The sequence below is a fragment of the Perognathus longimembris genome, chromosome 20, assembly GCF_023159225.1.
Source record: "Perognathus longimembris pacificus isolate PPM17 chromosome 20, ASM2315922v1, whole genome shotgun sequence".
NCBI lineage: Eukaryota > Metazoa > Chordata > Mammalia > Rodentia > Heteromyidae > Perognathus > Perognathus longimembris.
In genome coordinates, this window is record NC_063180.1 from 27,961,625 (window position 1) to 27,983,578 (window position 21,954).

Consider the following 21,954-nt stretch of genomic DNA (forward strand, 5'->3'; position numbering starts at 1 on the left):
AGGGCCCAGGTCCATGGTGACCAAGGCTCTTATTTAGGATTACATCTTCCACCTGGACATTGGAGTGGGCGCCACACTGGGAACTTGGCAGACTGTGGGGAGAATGGAGGTGCTGAGTGATCCTGAGTGGCCATGAAATCCCACGTCCATTAAAAAGTTTTGGCTCCACCTGTGTCTCCATCCCCACATTGTGGCCTGGATAATAACTCTGGGCATCATCTATAGACTTTAGGGAGAGAGGTTCCTCACTACACCCTAAGAGGCCTGCACCCTGGAGCCACAGTACTCAGTCTGCACAGCAAATTGAATTTTTAACTGCCCAACACTTGACTGCTAAGGGCCAGCATCTGACTGGAATCCTGACTGATGACATCAGCCACGAGTCACCACCTGTTTGACAGGTGCATGTCATCCCTGTATTGAAACGTTCTTGAGGGTCACCTTAGACAATGGCTCTGCTGCACAATGTACAGGAGAAACACTAGCTCAGGACTGATAATGGGCCCTGGCCCATTTACGCAATTCAGCTATGACTTCATCAAGCTGGCATTGCTATACTAGTTTGGAATCTTCACTTTGAACGGAGTATTACTATTGCATTTCTTTTGTATGGAGAATTAACACTCCACTGAAGGACAGGCCACATTTCATGTAATCATTTATCAGTGCTAAATACAGGTTATTTTCATAGTTGAGCTTGCAAACTATTCTTTTGTGAACACTCACTGACACTTCCTGGTAACATGTTTTCCATTTTATTATGTGTTTATATAACTGGAAATTATAACAGACAGGATGAGTCTGTGTTTCTCCTTTCAGGAACTGCAACGCTGTTCTCCACTTGACACCTTCCCAGCTGCAATTCTCCTGGACCAAGCTGGTCCTGAATGGTACCATTCTCTTGGTCATCACAACCATGGCCTCCTTATCCATTTTTAATTGTGTTTGTTTTGGAGAGCCTCTAGATAGCCAGGCTGCAGTGCATTGTCCTCCTGCCTCAGACTCCCAGCTTGTAGAGTTCACAAAAGTACCTCATAAACAAGTGAACCCATACACAAGGCTTCTGAATTGTGAAATAGTTCAGCAATAACTACAAAGAGAATAGCTAATGACCATGTGTCCACCATCAGGACCCAATAGACATAGTGTCTGTTTTTCCTATAGGGAAAGTAAGTCATGAGGTTGTCAGAATAAGGAAAGGCAGAAAGCAAACTTGATAGATCAACAGGCTTTATTTGGGAGTGAAACCTGGAAAGGGCAACCAAGTCTCCTTCCACATGGCTGAAGGGGAAATGGCACACACCCCCTTTCAACAAGGGATCTTTAACTATTATGCAGGAAGAGTGAAGTTGGGGAGGGGGCAGATATAAGTGGGGTGAGATGTGTGTGGGGCAGATGAGCAATTTTATTTTGACTGAGGAGTTCCAGGACTCAACAGACTGTGTTAGTCAGGGACATGTTCATCACATGTGGCTTTAGTCTCAGGCTCTCTTCTCCAAAACTTCTCAGGGGCAAGGGAAGGGGAGATGAGTCAGCGGGATCTGCATCATGGACAGGAGTTAGATATCGCTGTTGGAAATAGTGAGTGCTTTACATGAAATCACTTTCCATCATTTCCCATCTCTCATTGAAGTCCTTTCACATCCATATAGAACAGTGAGCCCCATTCAGAACTATGAGTGAGGGCCTTGGGAGGCAGCTGCCATGCCGAGCCTCTCTGCCTTCCTGCTCAGCTTCAGTGTCCTTGCCTTAACCAGGTCAGGGTGTTGCGCTCAGGCTTCAGCAAGATGATGTAGCACTTGGGGAGGAAGATGCCACCAAGCAGTCCCGTAGTAGAGGCCAGAATGGAGAAGATCTCCACAGCCACCATGGACTTGCCCCGAGCACTGTGGTACAGGGGCAGGAAGGCTGTCCAGACACTGCAGAACAGCAGCATGCTGAAGGTGATGAACTGGGTCTCATTGAAGGCATCTGGCAGGCCCCGGGCCAGGAAGGCCACACAGAAGGTCCCCATGGCCAGGACGCCCAGGTAACCCAGCACGCAGTAGAAGGCCACTCCAGAGCCCTCCTGGCACTGGATAACAATGTGCCTGGGCTCAGAGGCCATGTCCCTGCCTGGGAATGGTGGGGACGTGCCCAGCCAGACTGCACAGAGAATCACCTGGACCAAGGACGACATCAGGACAACACATGGAGACGCGCTGGGGCCCAGGCACACCTGAAACCTGGCCCTTGGCTTGGTAATTCTGAAAGCCAGCACCACCGTGAGGGTCTTGGCCAGGATGGATGACACCGCCACAGTGAACACCACAGCAAAGGTGGTCTGGCGCAGGAGGCAGGTGGCAGCCGTGGGTTGGCCCAGGAACAGCAAGGCACACAGGGCACACAGGCTCAGGGAAACCAGGAGTAAGTAGCTGAGAGGCCGGTTGTTGGCCTTGACCACAGGACTGTCCTGGTGCTTCCAGAATATCCCCAGGACCAGCACAGCCAGGCCAGCCAACATGAGTGACAGCACAGCCAGGCTGAACCCCAGGGCCTCATCGAAGGCCAGGAAGGACTCAGTCTTGGGTAGGCATCCGTCTCGAGTAGGGCTTGAGTAGTGATCCTCAAGGCACAGGAGACATCTCTTCATGTCTGTTGAAGACACAGAGACACCATTTCTTCAGTGTGATTAAAAAAAATTAGTTCTGTGAATGTCTGGTCCATATACTCCAAACCCTCATATCCACTAATGTACTTAAGAATTATTTCTCTGTTTTTACTGTTGATTGTACCCAGTGCTTTGCCCAAGCACATAAGCTATGCCCTCAATCCAGTCTCTTCTTAGTAAAAAATGTTGGCATTTATGATAGTGCACCCAATGGGACAGGAAAATGTACACTCCATTACAGTAGTTCATGAGGGCCTCTTTTCATGTTTGTTTGTTTGTTTCTGAAAGTAAGGGTTATAACTCTCCTCATTGGCAGATGGGTTTAGCTCAGCTCTATCAAAAAAGAAAAGATATATTTGTTCTAGTCCTATCCAGGTTTATTTGAAAATGGGACTCTAATAAAATACATTGGAGTGGAAGTAATTACAGTTAAATGAAGTCATTAGGGTGAGCTCTGGTTCCAGGTGACTAGTGTCTTCAGAAGAGCAGAGGATTTGTCCTTTAAAACAAAGGGAAAACCCAAGATGAGCTGAGAGGTAACTATCTACCAGCTCAGGAGACAGGCCTTAGAAGAGACCAGCTGCAATGTGGGCTCAGACTTCAGCCTCCAGAATGGTATAAGAATAAATTCCTATTGCTTAACACCACACCATTGTGTTACCACCCAGACATTAAGATGAGTTTCACAACCATAATATACAAGAAAGGGTAAATCAGAAAGAAGACATTTTTGCTTCTAGGAGATTAAAAGAACCTACTGAATGTTGACCCATACTGTAATCCTAGCTACTTAGGTGGTTAAGATGTTGGCATCATGATGCTAAGCCAGCCAAGTCAGGCAAGTTCATAAGACACTTATCTCCAATTCAAAACCAAAAAAACCAAAAAAACAAACAAACAAAAAAAACAAACTGCTGTCCCTCAAGCAGTACAGTGGGCTAAAGAAACTCAGAGATGGTGTCAGGATCCCAGTTCATGCCCCAGGACCCACACACACCATAATAAACAACAAAAAATTCCAAAAAGAACAGCGGACCACTAGAGGCAGTAGAGCAGTGGACACAGTGCATGCTCTGCTTGCATGGAGCAGTACTGGAGTTGCAACTCATGTCCTCACTCTTATAAGCCGTGCCTCCACCTTTGTATTATGCTTAATAGTTTTGAGATACGTCTCCCTTTCGTCCAAGCATGGCTGGCTCTGGGGTGTCTGCCCCAACCTGCCTGAGCACCCATCTCTCTATTTTGGGTTCAGATCATTGCTAAGATAGCAAATGTCACTATTTCCAGAGGCCCCTATACACAGATGGAATCAAATGGACTTTCACGGTAGGATGTACTTCCACCATCATCCTTGTGATCTCAGCCTCTCCTGTAGCTCAGAATGACAGGACTGTGCTCAGCTACAGGTGAAGACAGGTATAGGAAACATTTCTACTTGGGGAGAAAAGCCCATGAGATTTCATCTTTCTGGTCTTGCACTTTGATTTTCAGAGTCTCAGCCTCCCACCTGCTTTGCTCTTGATCAACATTTCCATGCAAGGTGCACAATGAAGTGGAAGCTTCACAGTGGTTCACTGTAGGCAAATGAAGGTTTTCACGGAGCCTGATGGCTCTTTGGATAACAGTTCCACTTGTACTCACCTGTTTGATTTGAGAACTGTCCTTCAGGGCAGGGTCTGCAATCAAAACAGCAGTGGGGGGCCCCCTTCCTTGTGGCCTGGCTGAACCCTGGAGGACAGCTCCTGCTGCACACCGAGATGGGGATCTGATGATGGCGAGCAGGGTATTAGTGACTGCCAGGGGAACGGACACAGGGATGATCAGAATCTGACTAAGAAATACACTGGGGGCCTTCCCATCTCTGTCACAACAGAAACCAGACTGCAGATGTAGCTCAAAGGAAGAGAATCCATGCATCTCCCAGACAGGTGACCACAGGGTCAACTGGATAACCAGGGCAAAGCTAGCCACACAATGGGGCTTGGTAACTTTCAGTATCTCTTCCAGACAGGCAGAACTGCACATGTGCAACACACACACACACACACACACACACACACACACACACACACATACACACTTCCCAGCCAACATATCCTACTTACAGGGACCTGCAGGGCATGCCTTTTCTCCTCTGGCACAATGGCACAGCACTTGCAAACAAGGAAGGATTTTGAGGATGGAAGTAAGCTTGGGAAAGGCTTGGAGCCAAGTGTGGGATGCTACTTTTGTTCTTCACTTGAAAAGGGAAGAGAATAAGGATTGGGAATTTAGTTCAGTGGAAAACACTTGCCTAGCAAGGGAAAGTCCTCAGCTTTTTTTTTTTTTTTTTAAGGCACAGGGCTTGGGATTTAGCTCAGTGGAAGAGCACCTGCCTGGCTAGCTCAAGGCCCTGAGTTCTGTCCTCCGCTCTGGAAAAAAGGCACAGAAGAACGTTCCAAGCTCAAGCCCACTCACAGGAACTATTCAGAACCCCATGAATGCTTGGCCCAAACTTCAGGAGACTACAAAGGGAACTTGACTTGTGCATGGAAAACCTTCTGCAGAGCTGACTGCAGATGCCACTGAAACCACAATTAGTCAATGTTGCAGAGCTGGGGGCTGCACACCTACTGCCAAAAGCCAGAGAGCTGCAGCACTGCCCTGGGCCATGAGGCACCTACACACATCTGTCCCCACATGGAAACCAAATGGTTGCTAAATGAATTCTGTAAGCATGGCTAGCTCTCTTCCAGAGGCTCTTCACAGATCTTGGATACATCTCAAAACATGGATTCTAATTCTAATGTTCTGCCTATGTTATTTCAATTTGGATGTGAGTGGATGTCTCTCTTCTTTAAAGGTTTCATTTTGCTAAACTACCAATCTGAAGTATGCTTAACCCAAAGTCTAGCTCTGCCCACTTTGTGTTCCTAATACTAAAACAACAACTCACCCCTGAGTTCCTATCTTACTCTAACATTCTAAGACAGGTATAGAACTCACACCCAGCCACCTCACCTGAACATTTTCCTTGACGTGGATGGACAGTCTCTTCCCCGAAGAAACTCCAAGGTCAATTTTGCCTATGTGAGCCAACTGGAAAACACCCCCAGGGGTCTTCTGCCCCTGCACAATGCCAAATTGTGGAACCAGATCCCCATTGGCATCAAAAACAATTTCACTGCCATCAGGAGTCTTGAAGTGCACCTTCCTGAGGGAATGGAGAAGCTGGGGAAGGAAGGTGCCATTGTACACAATGATGAGAGGCCACTGGGCACTGTGAGGAGCTGGTGTGGTGCAGGCAAGACCGGCTAGCCACCAGGCACCTGAAAGCATAGGTAGCTTGTGGCACTTCTAAAGACTAACAAATATATCCTTGCTAACTTCTTGTGAAATAAGAAAGAAATTGTAATAAATGATGAACCCCTATTCTGATTATCTTTATTTTGAGGCAGTCATAATATGAACATTCCAATGATTTTTCAGGGGAGGGAAGACCACAATGGCCACAAAGTGCTCTTCCCACCACACTCCAGGGGGAGTCCACACCCCAGCAAGATGGCCAGCAGCTCTCCCCATCTACAAGATCCCCACAGCCATGTGGTCTGGTTCCCTTGGCAATAGCAGTTAGTGACATGGGTCACCTGATTCTGAAAGGAGGAAGAAAGAACCAGTAGGTCTAGGATGGACAGCTAACACCCAAAGATGCTCACACCTATGGAACACTTTCGTCTTTCTGAAGATTCCCAACCGTCCTAAAATTTCATTTTTCTTGTGTTGGTTTGGGATGAGTTTGTTGAGATAAATCCATAGAATGTGAATTATCAAGTGAAACTCAGGAGGGCCTGTCAAACAGGGTTTTTAAATAGAAGTATGACTCTTTCCCAGCATGGTAGCCAGTGCCTATGACCACACTTCCCAGGAGGGGGAAACAGGACTGTGAGTTCAAGGCTAATCTAGGCTATTTAGCACCACACTATCTCAAAGAAATGCCAGTAATTATTCCTTTTTAGGATTAGCACATCCCATCTATAGGATACACATATATGTAAAGGTATGATCTATTTGCCTAAGATATACTTTAGCACATCTACTAAAATATCCTTTTTTTTTTTTTGCCAGTCCTGGGGCTTGAACTCAGGGCCTGGGTGCTGTCTCTGAGCATCTTTTGCTCAAGGGTACTGCTCTACCACGTGAGCCACTGTATTACTTGCAGCTTTTTCTGTGTATGTGGTACTGATGAATCAAACCCAGCGCTTCATGCCTGATAGGCAAGCACTCTACCACTAAGCCACAATTCCCAGCCCCTAAAACACATTCAGTTTTGTTAACAAAAATTCAACAGTGAGACACAGTTTTTTTTTGGTTTTGTTTTGTTTTGGCCAGTCCTGGGCCTTGGACTCAGGGCCTGAGCACTGTCCCTGGCTTCTTCCCGCTCAAGGCTAGCACTCTGCCTCTTGAGCCACAGCGCCGCTTCTGGCCGTTTTCTGTATATGTGGTGCTGGGGAATAGAACCTAGGGCCTCGTGTATCCGAGGCAGGCACTCTTGCCACTAGGCTATATCCCCAGCCCCGAGACACAGTTTTTTAAAATCATTTTTTTTTTATATATCTCATACTTTGTTTCAGAAAAGCCGCTTGTATTTGCAAAATCCCACAACCCACTACACTTGGAATCCTGAGTTCATACGGATAGATCTAGACTCTATCAAAAAGCTCCTAAGCCGTGCACCAATGGATCAAGACTGCTATCCTAGCTACACAGGAAGCTGAGATTTGAGGATCACAGTTTGAAGACTGGAAGGGCCTCTGTGGCTCAAAGTGGCAGAGTGCTAGCTATGAACAAAAGAGTTCAGGGACAATGACCAGGCCTTGAGTTCAAACATGATGACCAACAAAACGGCAAGGAAAATCTGCTGCTAAGATGTTCCCAGGCAATAAGCATTGGTCATCCTCACTGTCTTTGCCCTACCACAGTAGCTCTGACAGATTGAGGTTCCTGTTGTCCAGTCTCCCTGAATTCCAGACCCCACATACTTCTCTCTTACCTGCCAGGGCTGGAAGTGCCCAGGATCTACACACATCCCATCCTGGTCCTCACAGTCTACCATGTTGTGCAGGGCATGGGCAATGTTGTAGACAGCTGTGTAAGTAATATCAAATTTAATCACTTCTTGGAAAGGAAGCTTCTTGCCTGCCAAACTCTCATTACCTGAGCAGAAACGGACACCCTCTGCCAGGGTGGTGTTCCCATGGGGCCATAAACATCGAAAGGTGGCCTCCCAGAACCCCTCTATGAACATGTCCTCTGGGGTCCTGCTGGGGTGAAGGCCAGCAAGGAACTCAGGTAAATCAGGCATCTGGTTTCTGTGATACGAAAGACCAAATGAACTCTGTAGGACCTGCCCAATACCAGGCAAGGACAAGGCAATAGTCATGTGCAGCGTATCCGGGCTTACCCAGACCCGGCCTTTGATACCAAGGCGCAGCAAGCCCTGCAGGATGAGCTCAAAATTGGAGTTGTTCACAAAGACCACAACAACAGTGGCTGTGCATCTCTGCATCTTCTGCGCAATTAATTGAGTCTTCTCCAGAGATCTCTGGGAAGGGACTTGGAAGTTGAACTCAATGCAGACACCAGGCTGGCTGAGCTCCTGGGTGACCAGAGAGCTGGCCTGCTGCCCAAAGTCATCATCCTGGGCCAGGATGCCCACCCAGGACCATCTGAAATGGATCACCAGCTCAATCACTGCTCGGAAGGACGTTAGGTCACTGGCCACGGTCCGGAAGAAGGAAGGGAACTGAGTCTTGTCACTGAGGACTGGCAATGTGGATGCATAGCTGATCTATTAGGGAAGGGCCAGGCAACAGGAGAAGGATAGAAACAGAACACAAGTATGGATAAGATATATACACGGCAAGGAAGGTAACAAGGACAACAGGGGAACCAGCTTACCCAGACTTCACAAGTGGGATGCCTGAAGTCTGTGCCACAAGGCCCGAGTCACAAGAATATATGGGCTCCTCTGCAGTGGGGCCACAGCTCACCCTCATAGAGTAGAGCTCAAGCTCCACCATCTCCCAGAACCTGAGGCCTTGCTGTCACCTGAACCAGCTCAACCTATCTCTATAGCTTGTCAATGTATGGGCTGGTTTGCAAAGATGTTCCAGTTCAGTACTTCTAGTTATCTTCCTGCCTATAACAACTCTCATTTTGAAATGTTGAGGAGCAAGGCCCAGCTCTACCATACACTCCTCCAGTTGATGCTTTTGAAAATGTTGAATTTTCAACAAGCACCTCAACTGGCACTTCACTCACTGCTCACACGTGGTGAAAATCTTTGTGACAACCTACTGTCTATCCATTTTGTAATCTACCTGGCATGAGAGATGCCAAGGACTCTGGTTTGCCAGTTCCCACTTGTATGTCAGTTTGTCAAGTAAGAGACTACACCATGTACCTAGAAGGAGAAAGAGAATTTTGATTTATAACAGGCATGTTCAGTGTATCTGCTTTCTCCTGACCAATATCAAAGATGCACAATGGAGATACACAGACTCCACACATTTGGAATGGATGTGTATTTATTTTCTGAGTGAATAATGTTTTACTCTCAGAAAAGGAAAGAGGCTACGTCCTAGGTACCAGTGGCTCGTGCCTGTAATCCTAACTTCATAGGAAACCTGAGGATTGTGGTTCAAAGCCAGCCGGTAAAAGAAAGTCCATGAGGCTTGTCTTCAATTAACCAGCAAAAGGACAGAAACAGAGGCTACATGGTAGAGTGCCACCCTTGAGAAAAAGCCAAATGAGTACATGAGAACAGTAGGTCCCGAGTTCAAGTTTTAGTTCTACCACAAAATACATAAGATATAGCGTGCATACATGATCTATATCACATATACAAATCATATATATATATATATAAACATATATACACCAAGCTGCATGTGGTGGAACCTCCCTATATTCTCTGATATGCTATGTGCTACAGGGAGAGAAAGGAGGGTTGTGGGTGAATTCCACTGAAGGCAAAAAGATATAAACACCCTGTCTAAAAAATAAGCTAGGTCTAAAGGGACATGCCTAAAATCTTAGCCACTGAGGAGTCTGATGTAGGAAAAGTACAGGGCTCTATTACAAAAACAAAAGAAAGCCTGGCCATGGTGCCTCACACCTTTACTCCTAGCTACCCAGGAATCTGAAATCCAAAGATGGAAGTTTGGGGCTTGAGACTCTTATCGCCAACAAACTTCCCAAAAGTTATTAGTGGATCTATGGCTTAAGTGGTAGAGCAATAGCCTTGATCAACAAAACTCACGGACAATACCTAGACCTGACTTCAAGCCCCAAGATCAGCATAAGCCCACAAGCAAAAAAAGAAAAAAAAAAAACTAGGTAGGGTTTAGTAGTACAGCATTTTCTTAGCAAGTGCAAGGTCCAAGTTCAGCACCCAGTAATACAAGCCATATGATAATAAGAGCTTAAGTGGGAGTATGATGCAAAAGCTACTGTGGATTTGAAAGCAAGGGCCTGAGCCAGAAAAATCAGTGAGGTACAGAGAAAGCTGAGGGCATAAGACTGGGTTCTGGACTCAAACCACAGCTCCAGCATCACGCCACCAGAGCACCTAGACCTCTCCCTGTTCTACTCTTAACCTGTTTTCACATAAACGCAATAGGATTACAGTTCTCTCAAAATGAGGTTCTTCCGAGGAGAATCTTGCCCTGTAGGGACTGAGATGACAGGGAGCCTGGTCCCCATCTCTCTCACACCACTCACCATCATCATCTCTACTGGGGAGAGACTTTCAGGAGGACTCACCTGGGGAAACTTGTACAGACCGAGAAGCCTGGCCATGGACACAGACAGGGTGGACCGTGTTTCTCCCACCATAGCAGCTTTGGGGGGACCAGATCCACAGGAGTAGTTGGGGACCGGCTCCTCCTGCCCTGTGAGAAAGCCCATGGTCTCATGGAGGCTTCTATGCACCAAGTCCCCAGAGTTGCGGATGGAGAAGCCCAAGGTCAGATTGGGCAACAGCTGGACGCTCCTGTTAATCTCCTCAATGGCAAAAACAAAACCTTGAGCCACCAAGTATCCCCACAGGGAAACCCTGTGAGAAAAAGGAAGGAAGAAAAGGAGGGGGGAGGGAAGGAGGAAAGAGGGTAGAGAGAAAGGGACAGTGGGAGGAAGGGAGGGGAGAAAAAAGCAGAGAAAGAAAGTACAGAAAAGCTAAGGAAGGAAGGGGACTCACAGACCCATAGAATTCAGAGGCAGATGACCCTGGCCACCAGGCTGAGATTCTGAGGATCAGCCACCCCAAGTCTCCATGGCCCCCTGTGCAGGTTCCCTCAGCCTTCATCACTCCACCTCACAAAGCACTTACTGTGAATGCACCAGGCCAGCTGGTGGGGACGTGAAATCCAACAAGGTGATATTATGGAAGCGAATTATAGGGAAACTGGCTCCCACCACCACATCCCCTGGACGGTCAAAGCGGGGACTCTTCCCTGGCAAGCCTGTTGGTGCACAAAGTGCAGACTCAGAGAGCAAGCCCAGCAAAGTGGGGAGCAGGATGCACAGCCACATGCCTGAAGGGAAGCAAGATAGTCCCCATCTAGGGCCAGGCCCAGCGGTGACAGAGGCTTTTATCAGGGTCTTTGCTCTCCACTGACAAGGGGCTTGGGCCATGCTAAAAACTGCAGACCATGGGGAGAGCAGGATCCTCAGCTGGGGCTGAATGGCCACCAAATCCCAAGATCATTAAAAGTTTGACTTCCTTCACCTGTGGTTTTATTACCGCATTGCCCTGGGCATCAACTTCAGATGTCAAAAACAGAGATCATGGGGCCTGACTATACTCCAGTGTGGCCAACCACAAGCCTCCCATCAACCATGCTAAGATTTCTTCGGACAGGTCCCAGGAGAGTACTAGGGGTACTGTCCCTAACGTCGGTGTCTCCCCTGACAGCACTTTCTGGAGACATGGATTTTGCCCAAGCTGGAGATGGCCTGAAGCCACCATGAAGTTCTCAGCTAGGAGAAGTCAAGTTCAGCCCAAGCAGGTCGTTCAAGCTGAGTGGATGCATCGCTATGGCCAAAGGGGCCAAAGTCAGACAGGGCAAAGAAACCTGGCTAAGAGTAACTGCCCAGCACAGTGATGGGCTCCCAGCCTTGGTTCTCAGAAGGTCTGGGACACACAGGCACACAAGAAACCCTGCCCAGTGGACATGCCAGCCCTGAACTGGCCCACATCCCCTTCCATAGTTCACACCTCCTGCTGCCATTTCCAGCCATTCTGCTCTCAGTCTCAGCCAGAGCCACACAGCTTTCTCCAATCATCTGCTATGTTCCCATCTATATTACATGATCAGATGAATGATTTGCAGTAAATATCCCAAGTGGACCATTAGAATGTACTTATACTATAAAATGCTACTAGTAAGAGAAGTTTTGGTGTTGTAATTCTGTGTTTGATCCATATATACACCAAGAGACGATTATAAGAACACTACTAATACTTAATAGTTTCCTATGGTAAAATTAGTTGTAATTTACTATGTATACTTAGCAACATAAATATTCCACTGGGACATTGTTGTTCTAAATTTTTTTTTATTCAATTACCTAAAATTCAAATTTAACTAAGCCTAATTCTGCTTTCTTGGTAGTTTTTTTTGCTGGTAGTATGATTTGGGGTTTTATGTTTGGGGATTGTTTGCTATTTCTTGGGGTGGACTGGAACTCACAAACTCAAGTAATCCTATCACCACAACCTCCACAATAGCTGGCCCATTTCAGGCAGTTCAGGAAAGACCTCCCCAAGCTGGCATTGCTACACTAGTTTTGGAGTCTACATTTTGAACCCTGTATTACCATTGCATTTCTTTTGTATTGAGAATTAACTCTCCACTGAAGGACAGGCCATGTTTGATGTATTCATTCATCAGTGTTAAACACAGGTATTTCTGTAGTTCAGCTTGTAAACAATTCTTCTTTGAAGTCTCACTGACAGTTCATGGTAACACATTTTCCATTTTATTTCTGTCTACATAACAGTGGAAATTCTAGCAGACAGGATAAGTCTTTGTTTCTCCTTTGAAGAATTGCAAAGCTGTTCTCCACTTGACACCTTCCCAGCTGCAATTCTCCTGGACCAGGCTGGTCCTGAAGGGAACCGTTCTCATGGTCAGTATTATCATGGCCTCCTTACTCCTTTATACTTGTTTTTGTTTTGGAGAGTCTCCAGATAGACAGGCTCCAATGCATTGTCCTCCTGCCTCAGACTCCCAGCTTGTAGAGATCACAACAGCACCCCATAAACAAGTGTCCCCTTATACAAGGCTTCTGAATTGTGAAATAGTTCAGCAATAACTACAAAGAGAATAGCTAATGACCATGTGTCAAACATCAGGGACCAATAGACATAATGTCTGTTTTTCCTATATGGAAACTAAGCAATGAGGTTATCAGAATAAGGAAAGTGCAGAAAGCAAACTCGATAGATCAACAGGCTTTATTTGGGAGTGAAGCATGGGAAGGGCAACCAAGTCTCCTTCCACATGGCTGAAGGGGAAATGGCACACACACCCTTTCAACTAGGGCTCTTAAAATATTATGCAGAAAGAGTAAAGTTGGAGAGGGGGCAGATATAAGTGGGGTGAGATGTGTGTGGGGCAGATGAGCAGTGTTATTTTGACTGAGGAGTTCCAGGACTCGGCCAACTGTGTTAGTCAGGGACGTGTGCATCACATGTGGCTTTAGTCTCAGGCTCTCTTCTCCAAAAGTTCTCAGGGACAAGGGAAGGGGAGATGAATCAGCGGGGTCTGCAGCATGGACAGGAGTAAGATATGGCTGTTGGGAACAGTGAGTGCTTTACATGAAATCACTTTCCATCATTTCCCATCTCTCGTTGAAGTCCTTGTCCATCCACATAGAACAGTGAGCCCCATTCAGAACTATGAGTGAGGGCCTTGGGAGGTAGCTGCTGTGCACAGCTTCTCTGCCTTTCTGCTCAGCTTCAGTGTCCTTGCCTTAACCACGTCAGGGTGTTGCACTCAGGCTTCAGCAAGATGATGTAGCACTTGGGGAGGAAGATGCCACCCAGCAGCCCCCCAGTGGAGGCCAGGATGGAGAAGATCTCCACAGCTACCATGGACTTGCCCCGAGCATTGTGGTACAGGGGCAGGAAGGCTGTCCAGACATTGCAGAACAGCAGCATGCTGAAGGTGATGAACTGGGTCTCATTGAAGGCATCTGGCAGGCCCCGGGCCAGGAAGGCCACACAGAAGGTCCCCATGGCCAGGAAGCCCAGGTAACCCAGCACACAGTAGAAGGCCACTCCAGAGCCCTCCTGGAACTGGATGACAATGTGCCTGGGCTCAGAGGCCATGTCCCTGCCTGGGAATGGTGGGGACATGCCCAGCCAGACTGCACAGAGCATCACCTGGACCATGGAAGACATCAGGACAACACATGGAGATGCGCTGGGGCCCAGGCACACATGAAACCTGGCCCTTGGCCTGGTAACTCTGAAAGCCAGCATCACAGTGAGGGTCTTGGCCAGAATGGATGACACCGCCACAGTGAACACCACAGCAAAGGTGGTCTGGTGCAGGAGGAGACAGGTGGCAGCCTGAGGGTTGGCCCAGGAACAGCAAGGCACACAGGGCACACAGGCTCAGGGAGACCAGGAGCAAGTAGCTGAGAGGCCGGTTGTTGGCCTAGACCACAGGGCTGTCCTGGTGTTTCCAGAATATCCCCAGGACCAGCACATCCTGGCCAGCCAACATGAGTGACACCACAGCCAGACTGAACCCCAGGAGCTCATCGAAGGCCAAGAAGGACTCAGTCTTGGGTAGGCAGCTGTCTCGCGTAGGGCTTGAGTACTGATCCTCAGGGCACAGGAGACATCACTTCATGTCTGTGGGAGACACAGAGACTCCACATCTCTATCTGAGAGTGCTGAGACCAGCTCTGTAGAGAGAGACTTCTCATGAACACATGGGAAGCATTTCATGCTCATTAATGGAATTATGATTTATTATTAATCACAAGAAACAGAATGGGTGATATCTGGGAAAGAGGCAGAGGGAAAAGGCATACCCTATAGCCATGCTTTATGTGATGTTTTTTGGGGGAGGAGTCAGGCTTGGGGCTTAAACTCAGGGCTAGTATAGTGTCCCTGGGCTTTTTCACTCAAGGGTAGCACTCTACCACTTTGAACCACAGCACCACTTCCATTGTTCTGGTAGTAAATTGGAGATAAAGAGTCTCATGGGCTTACTTGTTTGGGCTGCGTTTGATCTGTGATCTTCAGATCTCAGCCTCCTGAGTAGCTACAGCCATTTGCCCAGCACATATGATCTCTTTAATGGTTAATTTCCTCCCAAATAGTTGTAATATCTGGTCTAGTTTTCAAATGGTATGGACTGATTTGAGTAGAAATTTTTCAGCAACATTAATATGTGGAAGTCCTGACCTCTGAGTGCAACTGTATTAGGAGGTAGTAAAAGGGAAGATAAAATAATAAAGGCCCAATGAAGACATTCAGGTGGGCCCCAATAAAATGTGACTGGTTCCTTATTAGAGAAAATCAAGGCATGAACACACAGATGCCAGAGAACACAGGAAGAGGGTGACTCTCTGCAGGCCCAGAAGACAGGTCTCAGAAGAAACCAATCCTGTTCATACCTTGATCTCAGCCTTCCAGCCTCCAGAACTTGAGGGGGCAGAGGGAGTGAAATGAATCACTGTTGCTTAACACCACAGCATATATTCCCACTCCACTACTAGGAGGGATCTCATAAACTCTTGGAAGAAGAGAATGAAAGATACAAATGAACCTTCATTCTGTAATTGCACTTGACAAGGGGACGTGGTATATAGCCTACTGGTAGAGGGCTTGCCTTGCATACATGAAGCCCTGAGTTCGATTCCTTAGCATCACATATATAGAAAAAAATGGAAGTGGCATTGTGGCTCTAGTGGTAGAGCAAAAAGAAGCCAGTCATAGTGTTCATGCCCTGATTACAAGCCCTAGGTCTGGCACAAAAAAAAATCACAAAAACTTGGCAAAACCTATGGACTTGGTAGAGGTAGGGCAGTGGTTACTGGGGTTCAGGAACCAGTGGGGTCCACTCATACTTTGCTTCATAATCATAAAGGACTGCACCAGGCTCAGCTACTACAATCCATGCATTTGTACATTTGATACAGTTCATTTGTCTAAAAATAATGGTAAGAGTGGTATACTGACCAGAATTCCTATGTAAAGTCCACAGTTAAACAGAGAATATGCAGTGGCTTGGTGAATGGAAATGAAATCTGGAGGCTTTGTGCCTCACATCCTCACCTATTTGGTCTGCAATCTGTCCCTTGGGGCAGGGGCTACAATGGAAACAGCAGTGAGCGGCTCCCTGACTGGGGGTCTGGTTGAACCCTGGAAGACAACTCCCACTGCAGACAGAGCCAGGCACCTGGGGATGAAGAACAGGGCCATCAGGCCTGTCCAGGGACACAGAAGCAGGGGCAGGCCTTTGTCTGCACCAAGAGGAAGATGAGACTCCTTCCCAACCACAAGACAAGGTGCTTTCCAGAAAGTATCATGGGTGTGACACCAAACACAGATGGGAAAGTGTTGGACCCGTGTAACTGCAACTGTAATCAGGACACAGGGGATGCAGAGACGAGTGGACCAATGCACATTTTATTTCAGGAGGTCCACAGTTTATATAGGTTTAGAAATTAAGTCACAACTTCAAGGGTAAAAATTAATACAGCATGATATCCATTTCAATACAAAAGGTGCAGATGTTGCCACTGTGAGTGATGAATCTATTACAAAGGTTTTTGCTACTACAAAGAGTGGCTACTACAAAGGGCTGAGCTATTACCAAGAGCTGAGCTACTACAAAGATTGTTGATATCAAAACAGAGGATTAAACCAGTCAAGGAAGAACTCTATCACCTAGCTACTATTTCCTTGAGACTAATTATCTTTGACCATGACTTCTCTATTTACTGTGAATAGGCTTCCCTATATACTGTGAAGAGACTTCACTATTTTCAGTGAAAACTGTCACTAAAGGCAGTTGGTCAAGCAAGTCTCCCCAGGGAGGCTCTGTATGAGGAAAAGTCTCATGACAAAGGTGGCTTCCTTTGGCCATCAAACACAGGAGACTTCTTTAATGGAGATTTTTTCCCCATAGGCCTATTAGTTTGCTAATAAGGCATCAGAACTTCTGTGCCAAGGCTAAGTTTCCCACTGGTCAGAGAAGTTATTCTCCCACAATTCCCCCTTTATTTATTATTTTTCTACAGCTGCTTCTCTAGTAAGTGTAAGGGCAGTGAGTAAAATATCAGAAGATCTATTCTTAGCAAAACGCATCATTACTGCTATGAGAGAACAGTATCCTAAGGTAAAAACACACAACATAAGTATTTAAGGCAATAGAAGAACTTCCAGGGCTGGGGATATGGCCTAGTGGCAAGAGTGCTTGCCTAGTATACATGAAGCCCTGGGTTCGATTCCCCAGCACCACATATATAGAAAATGGCCAGAAGTGGCGCTGTGGCTCAAGTGGCAGAGTGCAAGCCTTGAGCAAAAAGAAGCCAGGGACAGTGCTCAGACCCTGAGTCCAAGGCCCAGGACTGGAGAAAAAAAAAGCAGAAAAAAGAACTTCCAACACTATGTATAATACTTTGACACCACCCCTGAGGTCTAATCCTTCTAAGGTCTGGGCTAGTCCCTGGGCAATCTCATCAATAGAAGAGGCATTTGGTAATTCCTTTTGAACAGCTTTAAAAACCTCCCGGTGTAAACTTTGCTCACTTAAAGAATTATTTACTATGGCTCCATCTATAAGCATTTGTATATTATTCCATTCACATTCAGAGGCATTATATTTGTAAGGTGTTACACAGACATGACTAGAATTCCAATCACAGGTCAAAAACAATCATTGCTGCAAAGCCAGATATTTCTGTCCAAGCCAGAACACCCCTCCTTTGATGGCTTCTATCTCATCTTCAAGGTGGGCGTTTGCTTCCAGCTGATGTTGCCACAAATTGTGGGAGTCCTGGTGCCAATGCACCATAAAGTCATGAGTTTGTACAGAATGTCCCGATGCGGCTCCAGATATCGCTGCAGTAGTAGCGATGGCAATCAGTCCAACGAGTCCTGCGATAATCAGTCCAATTGCACGACAACTACTCTTCAAAAGCTGCTTGAAAAATCGCATTACTAGTCTTTGTGCAGGTCCTCCAGTCCAGGGATGATGCATGCGAACAGGCACCCAAAGTGAGTGGCGCTGGGTCAAAATCACGATCCTATCTTGACATAGTAGGGGTGCACAGGGTGAAGGTGTAGATTCTTCCAGATGACTGTCAAGCCATCCTCCATCTTAACCCAAATAGGATGAGCAGGGGCCCTGGTGGCAGCAGGCAGCAGTGTCTCCCAGTGGCTCCAATAGAATGTCACACCTCCTGCTGGGCTGCCTGCAACTTTCTGCATAGACTGGTTAAAGAAGCTAGGTCATAAAGCCTGACTTGAGCAAAATCTACTATTTTCCTGGTTGCTTATTAAGTACACTGGCTTTTGCAAGCTGGTGTCCCAGTGAATTTCTCAAAACACCTTTAGGCAATCAATGGCTCTTGGGTAATTTTGCCAAGGCAGTAAGTTTTAGTAATCAGACATTTTTAATGAGGCTAGGATTTTCTAGGCCAACAATACAGGGGCCAGAGAGGCAGCTAATTTCCACAAATGACGCTGGGGAGGAAATAGCCTGTTTTCACCAGCAAGTGCAGGCCAGGGGTCACTAAAGCCTGCTCCAAATCACCCTAAAAGCTGTTTAGCAGACATGGAGTTGGACATGTTCATAGATACGGTAGGGTCACAAGATGGGTTATATTTGGTGCAGTTTTGTAACCAACCACACACCAAAAGGTCCCCAATCATACCAAACATGTTGGGATGTATTCCATATAGTTGGAAAAATTCCTCGACAAGTTTTCCAACTGCTTTCAGTAAAATTCAAGTTCAGAAAAGTAAAAATGTCACATTTAGGCAGGCTAACAGTAGGATAATTGTCTAACATAGGTATGAGATCCCACAGAGCAAGAAGACAGTCTAACCAGCTGAGTTTTACTCGAATTATATGAACCTCCATGTTGAATCCGATATTCTAAAAGGATAACATGGGAACGGCCTAGACAGATAGCTTTAGCGAACTGAGAGTAAGAGAAGTTAAAAGATCGTCCTTCTTCCATAGGAAAGACTGGGATGCCAGACCCATAAGGGGGAGAGAGTAAGTCAGGAATAGATGTAGAAACAGGGACAGGGGCTTCTGTCTATAAATATGGATGTAATAAAGAAGGGTTAAAAATATAGGCCCAATACATTACCTTTGATGTAGCCCCTACATCAGAGGTGTACACCTGTCAGTGCACACCTGTCCATTAGAATGACTTTATCACTTGGATGAAGATGTCTCACCCTGGTCTTGATGCACAGGGGGTGTTTGTTGCTGGATTCACTGGAGAAGGTGCTAGAAAGATGGGCTATCTTCTGTAGAATCATAAGCATACCCTCGCCCCTGGGGTATTGGCTCCCCTGGAACACAATCTAGCTCCATATCCAATCATGTCCAGACAGCCTGTGGCTTGTTTAACAAAGGCGGGGCTAAGAGGTGGTGCTCTGCTCTGGCCAATATATCTCCTAGAGGCAAATTTTAAAAATTAAGAACAAATATTGCTTCATCAATAATGGCTCGGGCTATTTCATAAAGACCTTTCATAGAAGTCTCATACCTCTCGGTACTATCCATATTCCCCTTTTTATTTTTATGTTTTGAGCTTGTTCTACTATACCTTGACCTTGAGGATTATATTTAATTCATGTAAGATATTATGAAATTTTCAACATAGCATGTTCTTCTTTTGCGGGAGCAAAAGAGACTAAAGCATCTACTTGAGAATTACCATATGCTATAGGATCTGGAAAATTAGAATGACCATGAATGTGAATTTCATACAGGGAGTGCTGTCTTTGGCGTAATAGGCTTTGTAACTGTTTAAATAGTGAATCTAGTGGGGGTTTTATTTGGGAAATATTAGCAGAATATATATTGCATAATATATTGCATAATATATGTGCTGCATAGTCAGAGCTAGTGATTAAATTAAAAGGTATTAAGAAATTCTGTAAAGCATATATTACAGCCTGTAACTCTTTTGTTATGCCAATTGCTAGGGAGTGAGAAAACCTTGATATTTATCTTTTATCCAAAATGTACATTTGTTATATTTAGCACTATTCTACAAAGACATTTGGAGCATTTAGAATGGGCTCAGAAAGTAAAATATTATTAATAATATAAATTTGTTTTTGAAAGAATTGCCACAAAGGGCTAGACGGTAAATAGTATAAAATTTCTCCAGGAAAGCCATTTAATGCCAAAGGGAGGATATCAGAGATCTGTAATGAAAATTTGAATTGTTGTCTAGGTATAGGGATGATAATGAAGTAGGTGTCTTGCCCAGTGATTTGTAGGCACCTTTCATGACCTAGTATAATAATAAAACCAATCATTTTCAGATGTGTGGTTAGCATTTTAGAGAATGTGGGCCTGGTATATATCCATTCCAAAGGTTTGTTGTAATGTGCTAGCACACCTGTGGGGTGGATTTTTGGTAAGTAAAGTTAATAACCCAATAGGGGCAGATAAATCTACCCAAGACAAGGAATTTTTAGTCAGGGCTTTTTCTACTAAAAGTAATTCCTGACGTGCCTCACTATTTAATTTACGAGGGCTATTTAAAGCCAAATCTCCTAAAAGAATGGAGAATAGATTATGTAAAGCATAGGTAGGGATCAGTTATTGTTTCCCAGTAACTTTTGAAAATCATTGTTTAATTCTTCAGTCTGAATCTTTATTAATTGGGGGGTAACTGCTTCTCTTTTAACTAAATATCCTAGACACATAAATGGATCTTCTGTTTAAATGAATTTTATCAGGGGCAATTATTAAATCATACTGTTGCAAATACAAAGGCAAAATTTGCAACAACTCTGATACAATATTTTTACCAGGTGCAGCAAATAATAAATCACTTTATTGAAAACCTGCAAGACAAACTGGAGTCGCAATTAAACAATCATCTTGGTAGCCATAATTTTCCTATATCTACCTTAAAACAACCATTTAGGACAGGTCTGTTTTTCAAATCTCATATCTAGAGATTCATTTTTGATTTCTCAAGTCTTTTAACAAGCCTGGATGTGTTTGAAGAAATCTGGAGCCTAGGTGCTACCCATTGCTTTAGGCTGCTTGTTTTCACTTTCAAATTTCTTATCTAGAAAGGCATTCTAAAGTCTTTTAAAGTAGAGGCTTTCACATCTTCACCTCTGCCTTTATTTGCATGGAAAAAAACTGAAGCCCAGGGGGCACGTTGCCTCCTGGCTGCCTGTTTTAAAAGAGCATATATATATACAGAAAGTTAATGAGAGTTGTGTACTTCTATCCCATTAGTTTATATATTTTAAAATATTTACCTGATTATATGTAACTTACAATAGCCTTACTATTACATCACAGTTTACACATAAAATTTAGTTTACACATAAAATTTGAATCCTTAAACTGATACCCAAAACAATTGTAACAAGAGTACACTTAGCACTGTGCCCCAGAATTATAAATACGAGATTCCAGTCTTAGCATCTTTGCCTTTTTAATACATCCAAATTGTAAAACTGTACAGAAATCAAATTATATCAGGTAAATAAAATTTTAACTCTCCCTTAAGATATTCCAATTTTAATCCATCCTAAGGGGCAGTTTTAGAAGTATCAGTCAAGTCATTTATTTTTACCACCAGGTTTCCAATGTTTACCTGAAAACAAAAGAAAGGCCTCCATTGGCCTGTCCTATAGAATGGTCCTATCTCCATCCTACTCCTGAAAGTTTGATGAACTGCTGATGCCAGCTTGCCTTTTTCCACCCTGAATGGACGCCCCCTATGGCTGTCCCACCACGTGAAGTGGCTAAGCTGCACCTTTGTCAGTTTACCCCTCACTCCTGAGGATAGGCTCACCGGCCCATGCTAAGTTCTTCTTTTTTTTTGGGGGGGGGGGGCAGTCCTGGGGCTTGGACTCAGGGCCTGAGCACTGTCCCTGGCTTCTTCTTGCTCAAGGCTAGCACTCTGCCACTTGAGCCACAGCGCCACTTCTGGCCGTTTTCTGTATATGTGGTGCTGGGGAATCGAACCCAGGGCCTCATGTATATGAGGCAAGCACTCTTGCCACTAGGCCATATCCCCAG

General features: G+C 45.4%; 1 protein-coding gene and 1 pseudogene across 1 annotated transcript; both read right to left on the reverse strand.

Moving 5' to 3' along the window:
* Positions 1–1,735: 1,735 nt before the first annotated feature.
* LOC125367964 (vomeronasal type-2 receptor 26-like) lies at positions 1,736–11,221 on the reverse strand. The gene is made up of 6 exons (XM_048368730.1): positions 11,019–11,221; positions 10,454–10,745; positions 7,680–8,477; positions 5,621–5,860; positions 4,292–4,415; positions 1,736–2,634 (listed from the first exon to the last, which is right to left on the reverse strand). The coding sequence occupies exons 1-6, from the start codon at positions 11,219–11,221 to the stop codon at positions 1,736–1,738; spliced, it is 2,556 nt and encodes an 851-aa protein (XP_048224687.1).
* Positions 11,222–13,652: 2,431 nt separating this feature from the next.
* LOC125368176 lies at positions 13,653–19,217 on the reverse strand (annotated as a pseudogene).
* Between the last annotated feature and the right edge of the window lie 2,737 nt (positions 19,218–21,954).